At 24.9% G+C, this 17,734-nt stretch overlaps 2 protein-coding genes across 4 annotated transcripts; one reads left to right on the forward strand and one right to left on the reverse strand.

The window, feature by feature from the left end:
• Positions 1-1,679: 1,679 nt before the first annotated feature.
• LOC122720431 (protein lines) lies at positions 1,680-4,865 on the reverse strand. Of its 2 annotated transcripts, XM_043947159.1 has the most exons (3): positions 4,618-4,865; positions 4,382-4,539; positions 1,680-4,144 (listed from the first exon to the last, which is right to left on the reverse strand). In XM_043947159.1, the coding sequence occupies exon 3, from the start codon at positions 4,035-4,037 to the stop codon at positions 2,295-2,297; it is 1,743 nt and encodes a 580-aa protein (XP_043803094.1). In that variant the 5' UTR covers positions 4,038-4,144; positions 4,382-4,539; positions 4,618-4,865; the 3' UTR covers positions 1,680-2,294. The 2 variants fall into 2 exon arrangements, with proteins under 2 accessions (XP_043803094.1, XP_043803093.1); XM_043947158.1 differs by having other exon boundaries at positions 4,382-4,865.
• An 802-nt stretch (positions 4,866-5,667) lies between these two features.
• Positions 5,668-17,724, forward strand: LOC122720476 (serine/threonine-protein kinase Genghis Khan). 2 transcript variants are annotated; one of them, XM_043947232.1, is made up of 26 exons: positions 5,668-6,460; positions 6,925-7,109; positions 7,201-7,383; positions 7,456-7,727; positions 7,808-8,107; positions 8,228-8,371; positions 8,491-8,613; positions 8,808-9,016; positions 9,098-9,312; positions 9,407-10,410; positions 10,489-10,724; positions 10,853-10,959; positions 13,390-13,553; positions 13,643-13,898; positions 14,010-14,296; positions 14,379-14,522; positions 14,621-14,756; positions 14,827-15,068; positions 15,145-15,325; positions 15,401-15,589; positions 15,665-15,850; positions 15,940-16,121; positions 16,209-16,307; positions 16,431-16,554; positions 16,715-16,872; positions 16,996-17,724. In XM_043947232.1, the coding sequence occupies exons 2-26, from the start codon at positions 6,983-6,985 to the stop codon at positions 17,107-17,109; spliced, it is 5,382 nt and encodes a 1,793-aa protein (XP_043803167.1). In that variant the 5' UTR covers positions 5,668-6,460; positions 6,925-6,982; the 3' UTR covers positions 17,110-17,724. The 2 variants fall into 2 exon arrangements, with proteins under 2 accessions (XP_043803167.1, XP_043803168.1); XM_043947233.1 differs by having other exon boundaries at positions 15,967-16,121.
• Positions 17,725-17,734: the final 10 nt, after the last annotated feature.

Raw genomic sequence — 17,734 nt, forward strand, 5'->3', positions numbered from 1 at the left:
TATTTTTTAAAGTAATTATATATATTATAACTATATTTTATAAATAATTTTAGATAATAAAATATATATATTTAATTTTATAAAATAATTAAATTATAAATTACATATATAGAGAGAAAGAGAAAGAGAGAGAGAAAGAAGAGAGAAGAGAGAAGAGAGAAGAGAGAAAGATTTCGACAATATTATAAAAATACAAAATTTATATTTTTATTTCAAAATAAAATATAATCTTAAAATAAAAAAAATTTCAATATATTAAAAAAAATAAAATAGTGTAATAAGAAAAATATAATTTAATACAATTTTATTTTGTAATAAAAAAAATGTTTTGAAATTATATCTAGAATAAGTAACTGTAAAATACAAAATAAAATATTTTAATAAATTTTATAAATTTGATATTGCCATAAATTTTTTACACATTTCATTAAAACGAAATAATTGTATAATACACTCAGAAATTTATTCATATATGTATTTTTACAAGTCATGTACAATAGTTCTAATTAATGATTATTTTGTATATATTCAAAAAGTTTTCATACGTGGAATAATTTAATTATTTTTAAATTTGCATTCTTTCTACACGGTTATTCTTCTTGTACACATTAAAATGCAGTCTTGTATTTTGGAGATGGAATATTTGATTAAAAATCCTAAAGCATATAATTATTCTTATTTCAGTCAATATTTATCTTTTTTAAATTATTTTATTTTTATTCAAATGCTGATTTTAAAAAAATAAATTAAATTTTGGATATTAACATTAAATAATCTATAGTTCATATTAGATTTTATAGATACATACCTTAGTTTTATAAAAATGTAAATTAAAATAAATTGGTAATATACAAGAATATAGAATATTTCATCTTAATTCCAAATTTCATTAACTTTTATTCCAATCATTATTAACATTTTATTATATTTATAATTTATTATTTTTTAATTTATTATCTTTACATTATACATACGAATTGCAAATACTATTAAAAGATCTACAAAGGGGAATGATAAATAAAGTTACACTATAATTATAAAAGTAAAAATATGTAGATTTTTAGTATATTATGTAAAGTATACTTACAAAGTTAATTTTTAGGTATGCATAATGAACATTATACATACAATTAATATATACAAATATTTTAATTTGTTAACAACTCCAAAATAATCATGGCAAATATTGTTCTTAACTTTAATTTAGGAACAATCATTGCCATGTATGTAATAATTTATTAATACTGGCATATTTTTAAATCTTAATAACTTTCATTCATATTGCCAGTAACTTTACATTTATACTTGCAATATTTTACATTATTATTATTTATACATAATTAATAATTATCATGACAATATGACAATGTTTCATTTTAATAAACACTATTGAATTTTACACCTGTATTTAAGTACATGGATATAATAAAAAAAAATTATAAAATCATATTAAACAATTATTAAACAAACTAATGAATTTATTTATAAATTTTGATCAAAAAATACAATTAAATATTTTAATATCTCTGACATAAAATATTAATTCAATTGTTAAGAACAAAAAACAATATATTCATATAAACTTTATATTCATTTAAACTCATATATTCATTTAAACTTTCATAATTATAGTTTTAAAAATCAAAAATTTTCATTTTTCATATTATGTATTTTTTCAATATATTTTTTAATAAAAATCTTTATATCGCATTTTGATTTGTTTGTAAATTTCATATAAATTTAGTAATGTAAAAAAGTATATATATATATATATCTAATAATGCACATCAGAATCAAACTTACATAATTCTATTTGACTGGCAAATTGTACATTCAACTTTTATGTATAGATATAAATATTACTCTAGTAATATACATTTAAATTTATTTCCAATGGTGCTTTGGCAAATATATTTTCATAGCACCATAAAAAGTGCAATTTCATTGTGAAGCATTTAATTTTAGCTAATCTTTGTACTACTTCAATCTATTTATACTTCAACTATGAAATGCAAATATAATTCTTGTGTAAAATTTTAATAATAATTTCAAATAAACGAAATTTTGCTAATTATAATAAATAAAAAATTTTTGTTTGCAATTTTTTAATATTATTCTAAATATTCAGTACTACAAAAGACAGTAGCATAATTCAGTCGTTTATCAAAATGAAATTAATAAAATTTTGTATTACTTTTTGACTGATAAATCAGATGATAATAAACTTTTATTCTTACAATTTGTACATCAATCTAGTGATCAATAAAGTGAAATTTTGAATCTCATACAAGTAATTAGTTATCTACATTTCCTTCATAGAAGGATTCACATTTTTCTAACAAACGTAGAACTGGATTTATGTTATAAGGAAACAAAGCTTTTGAGACTAATCTATCAATTGCTAAACGAAGTCTTATCAATATTGTCATGGTATCATCTAGTTCTCTTCCACAACAAGAAACAAATTCTGTCCAATTTCTTTTAACATATTTTAAAAATCGCAATAAGTATAATAAGAAACAAGTCTCATTACTAACAAGTAAATCTAATAAGACATCTGGATCATGTGATACAGCATGTATAAATTGTATAAAAGTTAAAGTTGGACTAAGCATATGACCAAGATCATTTTGTGGAGGTCCTCTATAAAATAAACCAACAGCTACATCTAAACAACATACCATGCCTTCAATCAAAAAATCATCTTGATCATGAAACATTTGTACAACCCACTGTGATAAAGGCATTTCAGGATGAAATGGCATTAAAGTTTTAACGCACTGGTCAAGTTGTCGTAAAACTTCTCTAATACTTCTTTCAATAACTGCCATATCAGCATCAAGATCTTCTGCTTCAGAACCCAAAGAAGAGTCACTAGAATCGCTACGTGTCTCTTTAACAGTCACAGCAACACTTTTTAAAACTAAAAGTATTATCTTTTGTAGAAGGGGACGATCACCTTCACCAGAACCTCCTCCAAATCTTCCAGAACCATATCTATATGGTAAGGCATCCAATAATCTCCAATCTTTAACAGCTCTTACAATCAAATGTGCAAGAGAACAAGGTTCATCTGGTAATACATCTTGTAATGCCAAAGTACTTCCATAACACAATACTTCATTAAATAATCCAAGAAGATGTCTCCAAATTACACCAGGAACATTGGCATTTAAAAGTACAACAAGGTTGTCTAATTGAGAATAAAAAAGTTTGGTATCAATAACAGATAAGTTGGCTTTAACAGAAATAATAGATTCCCATAAATCAAGAAATGTAATAACAGCTGATTCATGTTGAGGTGTATATGAACTTAAAATAGCATCAAATTTTGATACTAATATAGTCCATTTAGATTCTAATGCTTTGACACACATTGCTTTTACTGGTGTACTGTCAAAACTTTCTGCATCTGAAATTGATATTGTATTACAGTTTGATGGTGATACTATATTGTCTGTGTCTTCAAAAGGATGAATACTGCAGTCCTTGTGTTCCACAACTCTTTTTACAACATCCAATGTAAATAGCATTTGGCTTGGAGAATGAGTATTCACTAAAGATTGCGTTAATCTTTCTAACCATGCTGTGTCAATATTTTCTTTTGTTATAATAAAAAATGATGCAAGAACTCTGCTAGCCGCAAATGATATAAATTTATTTGTTGTACATGATAGGTCGATTATTTGATCTATAATGCTATGCTCGTTTCGCGCCAGCGCATCACAAACATCTACAACTCTTCTGCACATAACACCTCTAATGTTTTGTTTAATGGCTAAATCAAATAAAAGCTGTAAAGCACTTATAAATTCCAAAGTTTGATCAGGTTCCCATTCTGATAATAATGAAGATCTGAAAGTACCATCTGCAGCTTCCACTGTTGCACTAGTAAATGGTTTACGCAAACTACTTTCTGGTATATTACATAAGCATTGTGCCAATAGACTATTTTGTAATTGCTCAATATCTGATAATGTATCTTTTTCAATTTCATTGTTTTCAATACGTTGTTTTTTCTTTGCTGGCTCCTCCATTGTGTTATTAGGAGGACAATAATAAAAATGGAGCCATTTAGAAATATAGCCAACATCAGCTTATTATATATACAAAAATCATAAATATATCAGTAAATACAATATACCTATATTGACAAAATAAAAGATAATAAAGTAAATTTATTTAACGTACCAACTATTCAAATTATATTTATTTTATTTTATTATATTCTATTCTTCTTAAAAATATGAAAAAAAATTTGTAAATACAAAATAAAACTGTTATTGAAAGATAGATAATTTAAATGTTGTTTATTAAAGAATTTTTTATGAATTGCTATAATAATATCAAAATAAAAAGAGAAAATAATATTAAAACTTACGGAAGTTATTGATTTCTATTTTCAGTATTCTTTTAAAGTTACACCGTATTCTACTATTTTAACAGTGTAAATATATTATTGTTTGTGCTCGAAGAATTTCTTTTGACTAGGAAGTGACAGAGCACTCGACAACTTTGCTCTGTTGCCACGTATACGTGCTACCGAGTAAAAATAAGAAATACGGATTTATATTGTTTAGTCGTAAATGCATTCCAATTAAACAGTTCATATCTCACGTCGAGTGGTAAAATGTTAACTCGATAATGCATAAGACACGAATTCTTCGTGTTTATTACGCATTTTTCGGATGGCATCATGCAGAGCTGCGTAACACAGTAGCTCCTCCTCGCACATTCCACAATGTACTGAGTACGAATTATTATAATTACTTGAATAATAGCTTCTAAATTATTGTTAAACCTTATTAAATATTCTTTAAATATCTTTTTAAAAATTTTTCTTAATAAAAGTAACCAAAATCAAAAAGTCGTATAATAAATATACGAGATGATCGGCAACTCTGCATCGATTGCAGCGCTCAAAAATTTATATACATTCTTACTTATCATATAATTTCTATAATTTTAATAATTTATATAATGTAAAATTATAAATAAAAAATATTATATTTCATAATTATATCAATAAAAAAATTATGTAATTCTAATAAAAATCAAAAAGATTTTACTATAATATTATTAATATTCATTATTCTATCACGTATAGATGCTTAAATTCATTATTTTATGATTATATTTACATTAAAAGATTTAAGATTCTTTTATTATTAAATTAAAATAAAATGCATATTATTATCAAAAAATTTATTACAAAATATTAAAAAGTGTTCTTATATTAGAAAATAAAAGATTGCGTTCCAAAGATTTTGAAATTAAATTTTTAAATATGATTGGTCACAAATAATACCGATGTTATATCTTATAATATCAAATTTTTTATATTAAAAATAAAATTTTAAAAATTAAAAGATTTATATTTTTATTTTATTTTTTTAGATACAATTAGCTCATTAATTATTAACTTTATTTGTAAGAAATATTTATATTTAATTATAATTGTTTATAAAACTATTTAAAAAAGAAAAACAAATTATATAAATAATTTGATAATTTCGATATAATAAAATTGTTATTATTAATTCATTTTATATTCTTCGATAAAAAATTTTCAAATAGTAAATCTATCTATATTCTGAGTTATCATAGGTATTTTCAATGACGTAGGACTGCCATATTTTTTTCTATATGAGGCCTACTAGGGGGTCAACCAAATTGTTGGGGGTTTGGAGGTGGCCATGCAAGATGTTTTGTGATAAACGAATGGTGCGCATAATAAACAATTAAACCAATATTATAGCGTGACGCGTTGTTTCAGCAGATATGTTTGAATCATTTGAGCAAATAGTTCGAATCGACAAAGAAAAAGCCTTTCACTCAAAACATCTTTCTCACATGCGATAGGAATTTTACGTCACAAATTTGATCGGAATGAGAGTGTAGTGCCGCGACGAGGTTATACTAGAAATTGGGACAATGGGCTTAAATATTTATGTACGTTTCATTTTATAATTATTTCATTAAATAAGTACTGTATAGTTCTATTATACAGATACCGATTTCTTCTACAATACGAGTTGTCTTGGTGATTTTGTTGAACTCGTTAATTGCGAATGCGGTGCCCTACCCCGTTGCACTATTTTTGTCTACGTTTTATTTACACGTATTTCTCTTGTTGCGTATTTTCTTCGCCAAATATTTTGGCTATCTTTATAGCAGTTACGTAATTTCCGATGTGAGTAATTCCGACACCATGGCCGATGATGAATTAAATGAAACTCGATTGTTTTACACATAGTGGTGTATGGATATATATACCATGCTAAGTTAAAGGGAATTGATTTTTGACATTCTTTGCATAAGGATAAAAGCTCAAAGCGTACTAATCATGTACCGATAACATAGTCGGAAAATAATTGCTGTATGATTGTAAACAAAATTAATATTTAAACAGTGAAAGTGAATCTATTTAGATATGTCTAGTGGAAATTATCTTTTTAAGGTAAATGAATATATACTTATATTTATATTTTTAAATAATTTTTCTATATTTACAGATGTAAAAATATATTATAACATAAATTTTTTAAATATTTTAATATTTTATTTATAATATTATTTAATTTAAAAAATGATGTTTTAACTAAATATAATTATGTATAATCAGATATTAATTTCAATAAATATTTCTATTGTATATTTTATATTTATGTTTAAAATATTTGTCAAATTATTAATATTCATATGATTATATTTATAATATGAAAAAAACTTATTCAATTAAATAAAAAAGAAGAAAGATTTAATTAAATAACAAATATGTTATAATACTTGTTTTATGTATGTTATAATATGTATTATAACATATATATATAATATGTATTTATTAATTTCAATTAAAACAAAAAATATATAATATAATTATTAATTATACATTAAATGTTATATAAAAATTTAATATTTTAGGATAGACATCACATCATAATGTGGTGGTTTGAGATATTATTGAATCATATTATTAAAAATGACAGAAGTAGTGTCCAAAAATTTTGGTAAAGGACAACTTATGCGAAAAAGAGACATGTCAGATTCGCAGCATCAATATAATCAACCTCCTCCTGATATTATGCCAAAAGGACTTGCAATCAATGGTATATTTTCAAATATATAAAAAATGATTTTATAATATATATATTATAGATAAAAAAATATTGAGAGAATTAAATAAAATTGCTTTTATAGGCATAGGAGGAAGGTTACGCCAATTGGAATCTCTTTTTATTGGTGGTCCTGTTCAAGGAGAAGGAAGAATAGGACATACATTTTCTATTGAGACACTTATTGATATTTTACTTGTCTTATATGATGAATGTTGTAATTCTTCCTTAAGGCGTGAAAAGACTGTCTCAGATTTTATTGAATTTGGTACATTATATATACATAACATATTTTGAAAGAATAATAAATTTCTTGTTAATAAAATTTATGTTTTTATAGTAAAACCAGTGGCTACTTGCATAAAGAGTTTGCAATTGGCACGAGAAGATTTTGAAATAGTAAAAGTTATTGGTAGAGGTGCATTTGGTGAAGTATGTGTTGTGAGAATGCGTGGTTCAGATAAAGTATTTGCAATGAAAATTTTGAATAAATGGGAAATGTTAAAGCGTGCAGAAACTGCATACTTTAGAGAAGAGAGAGATGTATTGGTATATGGTGATCGTAGATGGATCACAAATCTTCATTATGCCTTTCAAGATGACAATAATTTGGTAATATTTATATAAACATTATTAATAAAAATTATTAATATTTATAAATTTAAAAATATCTTTTAAATAATCATATGCAGTACTTGGTCATGGATTATTACTGTGGTGGAGATTTGTTAACACTGTTGAGCAAATTTGAAGATCGCCTTCCTGAAGATATGGCACGTTTTTATATAGCTGAAATGGTTCTGGCTATTGGGTCCATACATGATTTACGTTATGTACACCGTGATATTAAACCTGATAATGTTTTATTAGATGCAAATGGTCATATTAGATTAGCAGATTTTGGATCTTGTTTACGATTATTTGAAGATGGAACTGCACAAAGTAATGTTGCTGTTGGTACACCAGATTATATTTCCCCAGAAATCTTAAGGGTAAAATTATATTTTTATATTATTTTTAAACATTATTTTTATAATTTCTATATTGTATAGTATTAATTAATGTTTTACCAATTCATAAATGTTAAAAAAAATGTATTAAAATTCTTATAGGCAATGGAAGATGGACAAGGACAATATGGACCTGAATGTGACTGGTGGTCTTTAGGAGTATGTATGTATGAAATGTTATATGGAGAAACACCTTTCTATGCAGAATCTCTAGTCGAAACTTATGGAAAAATTATGAACCATAAGGTTATTAAATAATTTAAACTATTTATAATGCAATAATATAATAATAATATTTATAGTAATGATCTTAATTATTATATGTATATATTAAATACTCTAATATATATTTTATTTAATTTCAGAATTGCTTTGATTTTCCAGCAGATGATATATATGAAGTTTCTGAAGAAGCTAAAGATTTAATGAGAAAATTAATATGTAGTTCGGAATTTAGATTAGGTCAAAATGGAATTGACGATTTTAAGGTATTAATATATTTAATACAAATATATATATTATAGTAATTAAGATATTTAATATAAATATATAATATTAATAAATTATTTAAAAATATAATATGATAATAATAAGTAAAAAATTACATTTCATAAAATACTTCTTACGTTTTTATAAAAATTCTTTAGTACTAATAATAAGACTCATAATTATATAAAAACAGAAACATCCATGGTTTGAAGGAGTAAATTGGGATACTCTTAGAGACAGTACTGCACCTTATATTCCTGAAGTTTCTTCACCAACTGATACATCAAATTTTGATGTTGATGATACAGATGTTCGTAGTTCTGATGCTGTTCCACCAGCAGCAAATTCTGCGTTTTCTGCATTACATTTACCATTCGTTGGTTTTACTTTTACTCAAGGAAGGCAAGTAAAATTTATTATTTTTTTATATTTATTATAAAAAAGAAGTATTTGATATAATTTTATATATTTATAAATTAACAGTTGCATATCAGATCTTGGTTGTTTATCTGCTATAACTCAGAAAGATAAACGTATGCAGATGCTAGAGGAAGAAAATGCACAACTAATACAAACACTTGATGATTTAAAAAAACAAATTAATATGAATCATTCTTCTCCTGGTATATCACCAGATTCTAATAATGCAACAAGAAAACTTCAGGATGAAATAAATACACTTACTAAACGCAACTGTGGTATATATATATATATATATATATTTTTTTTTTTAATATTATTATAAATATATGAATGATTAATATTGTTATTGTTTTATATTTATATTTTTAGAATTGGAATCACAATTAAAATCCATGGAAATTCCCCGTGAATTACGTAATTTAGATAACGGTGATATAACAAAATTACGAGAATTAGAAAAATTAGTACGTTCTCTTCGATTAGAAAAAGAAGAAGCTATTAAAGATAAATTAGATGCACAAGAAAAACTTAAACTTCAAGATAAAGAATTAAAAGATGCATTAACACAACGTAAATTAGCAATGGCTGAATATACTGAAGTTACAGATAAATTATCCGAATTAAGACAACAGAAACAAAAATTATCTAGACAAGTTAGAGATAAAGAAGAAGAATTAGAAGTTGTAATGCAAAAAGTTGATAGTTTGCGACATGATATTAGAAAAGCTGAAAAGTTACGAAGAGAATTAGAAAATCGAGTTGAAGAGGCTATGGCTGAAACAAGTAAAGAAAGAAAATTAAGAGAACGTAGTGAAGAATATTGTAAGCAAATGCAAGAAGAAACAGAAAAAATTAGACAAAGATCTATGGGAAATGATGCAGGTGCAAATCATGCATTAGCAACACAAGAGATTAATAGGTTAAAAGCAGAAGTTGAAAAACTTGAAGTTCAATACAATGAAAATTTAAATCAACAGCAAAGTAGGTTCAATCTTGAAATTCGTAGTCTTCAAGAACAATTACATGAAACTGAAACAAGAAGAGATTTGCTGGAAAGAGAAGTTCAATTAACGAAAGAAAAATTAGATACTGCAAGATTAGAAAATATTACTGATAGCGAGGAAACTATAAACGAATTAAATAGACGTCATGAAAGAGAAAAAATTATGCTAGTCGAAGAAAATAAAAAACTTATGTTAGAACTTAACACTCTTACTGATAGTGTTAACAGAATACAAGGTGAAAGGCGACAATTAGAAGAAGAATATGAAGAACTAAGAAATAAAAAGGAAGCCATTGCACAATGGGAAGCTCAGATTACTGAAATTATTCAATGGGTATCTGATGAAAAAGATGCTAGAGGATACTTGCAGGTTTGTCCTTTTTAGAAAGTGTATTTTTTTAATTACATGTATTGAAAATTGTTTAATTATATATTAAAAAAATTTTAGGCATTAGCTACGAAAATGACTGAAGAATTAGAATTTTTAAAACATTCTGGTGGTGTGGGTGGTGTAGGAAGTGGATCTACAATGGCGGATAAAAATTGGCGAAATCGTAGATCACAGAAACTTGATAAAATGGAACTTTTGAATTTACAAAGTTCTTTACAAAGCGAAATACAAGCTAAACAAGCAATATCTGAAGAGCTTACAAAAACGCGTTCAGATTTAATTGCTGCTCAAAAGTAATTATCTTTAAAATAAATTTTGATAATAAAAATTAATGTAATAGTAATAGCAAATTAATGTAATAAAATTTTTTGTCTAATTGTTATTAATATAATTTAATAATTCTATATCATTATTTATTTAGGGAATTAAGAGACTTTAGACAGCGATTCGATACACTCACACATGAAATAAAACGTAAAGAAATGCAAATAAAAGAATTACAAGCAAGGCTTGACACAGGCGATGGCTGTAAGTATATTTCATTTAATACTGTTACAAAAACAAATTTCTTAAAAATCTTATTGTTACGTTTTTATAAAAATTCTGTATCAACTATTATTATACAAACTGCTGCAATACATGCTATGTATGTAATTTGTAAATCTTTTAATCTTTCTTATACAGTGTTTAGACGATAATATATTTATTCATTGTTTTATTTTGCAAACTTATTGTTCTTGTTTATTCTAAGTTCTTCGTGGCACGAATTATATTTTAAATATAATTAAATGTTGATAATAAATAGGTGCAGAATTTTATTTATTTATTAGATAAATAGATATATATTTATATATTGAATATACAATACAATATGTGATTTAAAAATGTTTTTATATAAATGTGTTTTTTAGTAATTCAATTTGCATGCATATAGTAAAAATCAAATATAATCAAAAATTATTATAAAATATATAACAGGAATCATATATAGCATTCATACTTCTATCAACATAAAATTTTAAAATTTGCTTATTAACTCTTTTTTTCTAATAAAAATAAATATCAATTAACATAAATAATAAAAGTTTGTTGTGAAGATGCATGGATGAAATACATGATTCTTTATAGTCGCATATTTATGCATAAATTTATAATTATGTAGAATGTTTCTTATATTATAACTAAAATTACAAGCCATTATAAAGCTATAATTATGATTTAATAATTTTTTTCAATTTTAATAGAAAAATATAAAAATTTTAATATATAATTAAATATTATTTATTTTCCTACATAATTTGCATTAGTTTAATTAATGGCTTGATATTAAATTGTATGAGTCAGTGTGTGATTATCTTTTTCATTTTCTTAATATTTTTTATAAATGTTAGAAGTTTTGGTGTGTATTTCTAAATTTATATTTAAATGTACTTTAAAACATAATTATAAATATAAATATAATGCACACAGATATATAATTAAAAATATGAATTTTTTTTAACAATGTCATAAAAAATTGAATATACTTTCAAAATATGTTAAATATGATAAATATTATATACAAATATGAATTGAGTATGTATATTCTCTTTTTAAATTATTATTGATTTTTTTTGTTTTAATATTTTATTTTATATAAGATATTTTATATTGTATATGATATACTTAAGAATTTCTATATTTATAATTGATATAAATCTATTGCCAATACTTATTTTACCAATAATAGAGATCGTTACTATTTGGATAGCTATCCAGCATAGTAATTCGGTTCTCCGGTACGGTATGCGATTCTGATTTCTAGACTACAAAGTACCTCTGTTTATTGGCGTAACGAGCTGTGTCTGGGGCCTCTTGTTGCTCATCTTCAAACTGTATTTGTGACAGCTGTCCTATCCAGCAAAACGTCAAGAAAATCTCCAAACATCGTTAGCACCAAATCCCAACGCATCATCGTACATCAGCCATCGTCACCCCTACCAGTAATGCGTGCTCCCCGCGTCACGACATGTCGCTTATTAACTAGATTCGTTCCCGTCAACACATTCATCAGTCAGAATGCCGTCGACATCATATCGCCACCTGGTAAATGAAGTGGCAACAAAACGCGATTTTGATTGACTAGTCAACTGGGATGCTAATTACAAAACATAGTGCTATGTTTTTTTAATAGATAATATTATGTAATATTATATTTAATATATATTGAAATATTTTCTTATAATGTAATATTATAAAACATTAAATGTTTTTTTTTTTTTTTTTTTTTTTTTTTAAAAAAAGATATATTACTCTTATTTAAAACATAGCTCTGTGTTAAGTTTAGAGATAATGTCAATTATCTTGAAAATCTATTATGTGTTTCCTGTTATGTTGAAAATAATCATCTCTTGATTAAGAATAGTGTTAGTAGTCTTTCATCATTTTAGGTGATGGTTGTCCTTTGTTAATTTTAGTAGCTGATAATCAGTTTTGTAATTAAATGATTAACAGGTATGTTGTGTCTAAATGTTTTCGCCTTTAGATTGTTTAATCTGATTGATTTTTTGATATATTTTACTACATGCTTGCTATTCTTGCTGATGAACAATCATTTTATCTGCATAATAATGATTACTATTTTAACAAATTTGTGTGGTGCGAATTGGAGTGCAGTGATTATATTAAAATATTGAAAAAAAAAATATTGTAAAAAAAATATTATATTGATTGAATATTATATTGAAAAAAAAAATATTATAAAAAAAATATTATATTGATTTTTTATAAAGAAAAATATCTATTTTCTAGAAAAAAAACATAATTTTTTACTTTTATATTTTTTATATCTTAATAATTATAGATAAAAATATTACAGATATTTCTATTTTTAATAATATAACATTAAAAATAATTTTAACATTCTATAATTAAAATATTTTTTATATTAATTTATAATATAATCTTTTTATATTTTAGTTTTAGAACGTCCTACATCTCAAATGTCATATTTGGAACATTTTTTGAAAGAAACCGCAAGTAGTACACGTCATGGAAGTGCAGATAGTGTGGAAGCTGATATTGAGGATAATCGTGCACCGAGTATTTCCAGTAGTAAAAGCAATTTATCTGAACTTAGTATTGTAAGTATAATTATAAGTAAAATTAAATATTTTTTGAAATTTAATATATATTATAATAATATATATTAATAATATATATTAAATTTTAGGATCCAACATCACCATTATCCCATGAGCTTCTCAATAAATCATCAACATCTCATGGACAAACCAATCTTCAACCAAAACCAAAATCTCATCAATTTTTAGTAAGAACATTTTCAACACCTACAAAATGTAATCATTGTACTTCACTGATGGTAGGTTTAACGAGACAAGGAGTAGTATGTGAAGTATGTGGTTTTGCATGTCATATGCCTTGTTGTGATAAAGTTCCACCAATGTGCCCAGTACCACATGATCAAAGTAAGTTTTTTAGGAAATCATTTCATATAATTCAAATATTTGAAGAAATTTTTTAATTTAAAAAAATTTAATACTTTAAATACTTAAAAAGATGAAAATAATTTTTTTCAGCAAAACGACCATTAGGTATTGATCCTACACGAGGAATAGGTACAGCATATGAAGGATATGTTAAAGTGCCAAAAATGGGTGGAGTAAAAAAGGGTTGGGTTCGTCAATTCGTGGTGGTTTGCGATTTTAAATTATTTCTTTATGATATTTCACCAGATCGTAATGCATTACCATCTGTTTATGTGTCTCAAGTCTTGGATATGCGTGATGAAGAATTTAGCGTTAGTTCCGTTCGAGATTCAGATGTCATACATGCTACAAAAAAAGATATTCCATGCATATTTAGGGTAATTTCTAAAATGTTTCATTGCCATAATTTTTTAATATTTTATTTTCTTTATGACTTATTTTTATTTTATATTTTTTTAGATAACAACATCTTTGCTAGAACCACCTGGTTTAAGAAATCATACGTTAATGCTTGCAGACACTGAAAGTGAAAAAACAAAATGGGTAGTTGCTTTAAGTGAATTGCATAGAATACTAAAAAAAAATAATCTTCCTAATACAACGGTAAATACAATACAACAATATATTTATATATTTATTATATTAAAAAAAATATCGATTAATTATATTTATCAATGATTTTATTATTTTTTATTTTATAGATTTTTAGAGCAAAAGAATTATTAGATAATACATTGGCACTCATTAAAAATGTGATGTCAGGAGCTATTATTGATCCAGATCGTCTAGTCATTGGTACAGAAGAAGGTCTCTTCTGTTTAGATTTAGATCGTAGCGGTATGTTTTATTTTATATATATATATAAGAATTATATTATTATGATTAATTTGTATGTTATATTTAAAAGAAATTGCAAGAGTAGGGGAAGGCAAGAAAATATATTTACTGGAATATGTAACAGAAGAACAATTAATAGTAGTTTTAAGTGGAAAACAACGTCATGTACGGCTGGTTCCAGTACGTGCATTAGATGGAGATGAAGTTGAATGGATTAAAGTTGCAGAAACTAAAGGATGCATAACTTTAACGACAGGCATAGTCCGTCGAAGTCCATTAACTTATTGTTTGTGTGTTGCCATAAAGAAACAGGTAAGACATGTGTTATGTGTATGTAATATTAATATAATTTCTATTTTGGTAATTTTTTTTTTTTTTTTTGATTCAGAATACATCACAAATCATTATTTATGAAATTACACGTACGAAAACACGTCATAAACGTATACGTGAATTGATGTTATCATGTCACGCACAAACTTTACAAATTCTTTCTGAAGGTCGTTTCTGTGTTGGGTATCCTTCTGGATTTTCTATCTACAGCATCTTAGGAGACCATCATCCTATTTGTAAATAAATTTTATTTTAAATTAGTTTCTTCTTTTTTGATATATTTGATTTAAATTTTTCATTTTATATTTTAGCATTGGTCCATTCTGAGAATACTCTCTTAGGTTTTCTTACATATAGTGCTGTGGATGCTTTACGTTGTATTGAATTGCCACGTGGTGAATTTTTATTAGTCTTCCATACATTGGCAGTTTATGTTGACAGCCAAGGTAGAAAGAGTAGAGATCGTGAAATTATGTATCCTGCTGTTCCAACAGCAGTTAGTAAGTATATTTCATATAATATAGAATATATAAAATATATTAAAATAAAATCATAATTTTATATTTGTATTATAGGTTATTGTGAAGGCTATTTATTAGTGTATAGTGAGACTCATATCGATGTGTTTGATTGTACAACTGGAGACTGGTTGCAAACACTTAATGTAAAACGAGCACGACCACTAAATACTTCAGGTTCTCTGACCTCTTGTATCATTAATGATATGCCACATGTTATTTTTTTGAGTAATTTACATCAACGTTAGTATATTTTATTAATTTAATAACAACAAATATGTATGATTAAATATAAGGTATAATTAATATAATATTCGGTTTAATATAATTAGGAGAACTACTTAATTTAACACCATTAGATCCAACTGGTAGACAAATGACAAAACCGCGAAGAAGATTTTCATTAAGAGAAGGAAATAGGGCTATTCGTCCCACTGATAGACGTTCCAAAATGATATCCGCTCCGACAAATTTTAATCATATTAGTCATATGGGTCCAGGTAATGGAATACAGGTAAGTTCAAATTTCAATTTTGTTTATATATATGAATTTTATATTTTATAAAATATATATATACATATGTATCTATGTCTATATTAGATTCAACGGTTGTTAGACTTGCCTACTACACTCGAAACAGCTGATCAACAACATACCGGTCATCACAGTAGTTCTCATCTTCATAGCAGCCAACAAAGAGTAAGAATTAAATTATATTTTTAAATATTTTTTTTTAAAGACATTTTAAAAAATCAGATTTTTCAAATAAAAGAATCAATTTCATTTATTTATTGAATATGTACATATATATTTTTTGTCTAGTTATATAGTCCTGCAATTCAAACATCAAGTAAACCAGCACCATTGCCTCCTAGGCACCCACCTTCTGATACTCGACGTCTTAGTTCTCATATATCTAGAAATTCTGGATATTCGCCACATAATGGTATAAATATATGAAATTACATATAATTATATTATATGTAATTATATAATATATAATTATATATATAATATATAAATTATATAATTACATATAATTACATATATATTAGTTTTTATATATAAATTTATAAATTTATAGACATATTTATATTTTATTTTAGGTTCAACATCATCACGTAGAGGACCGGCACCGCCAAGACCAACTGCTACTCCACCTTCATTACCACGTACTCCTGTGGACCAAGTGGATTCGGAATCTGTGCATCTACGATCGCATACTCCACTTTCTCTTGGTAGCATTGCATCTTTACATGATAAGGTAATTTTTTTCTTTATGAAAAATATGAATCAAACATAAAAAGATAAATAGTAAACATTTAAAATGTTTTATTAAAAAATTAAAAAAATTTTGATAAATATGTGAAATTTTTTACTAATATAGGAACACACTTCTGGTGGAAGTCCTAGACATTCAATAGCTTCAAATAACAGTTCAAATCCATCGACACCTCCAAGTCCTGCTCATGATCATGGTTCATCTTCATATGATTCATAAAAATTAATTTAATATTTTTCTCAACATTAATAACTTACTGTAATCATATACACTATTTGAACAATAAGATTACAGTATCTATGATAACATTTTTACACAGAATGATATTCATATTTGATTTTTAGCTAGAAAGTTATCGCATTTCTTTTCTTTTTTTTATTCTGTGCAATAAATTTTCTTAACTTTGTGCATTATGTTTATTATATTATAAATATCTAACAAAAGGCATAATACTCGTATACATATACAAATGAATTGAAAAGTTGCACTGTTTTAATTATTTAGTTCAGTACAAAAATTTGATAAATATATTAACATTAATATATATTAGCTTGTGGTACTATTATCGCAATAACTTTCTGGTTTTCAAGAACTTATATATAATAAGTTATATACTTAACAAAGCAATTTAAAGTTAATGTAATGATAAATTATTGTAAATAATTTATGTTTGAAAATCATTGAAAATCATCTTTAAGATGCCATATATTACCGAAGTAGGCTGAGTCATTTTAATTTTATTTTTTTTTTATTTTTGAATTTTAACGCAGATATTTTGCATAATTTTAATTTTTTATCTTCAACTAATTGCTTTTAAATTAATAAAAATCTAAATCTCAGTCAA

Source organism: Apis laboriosa, unplaced genomic scaffold (genome assembly GCF_014066325.1).
Source record: "Apis laboriosa isolate Shangri-la unplaced genomic scaffold, ASM1406632v1 scaffold12_cov154, whole genome shotgun sequence".
Classification (NCBI taxonomy): Eukaryota; Metazoa; Arthropoda; class Insecta; order Hymenoptera; family Apidae; genus Apis; species Apis laboriosa.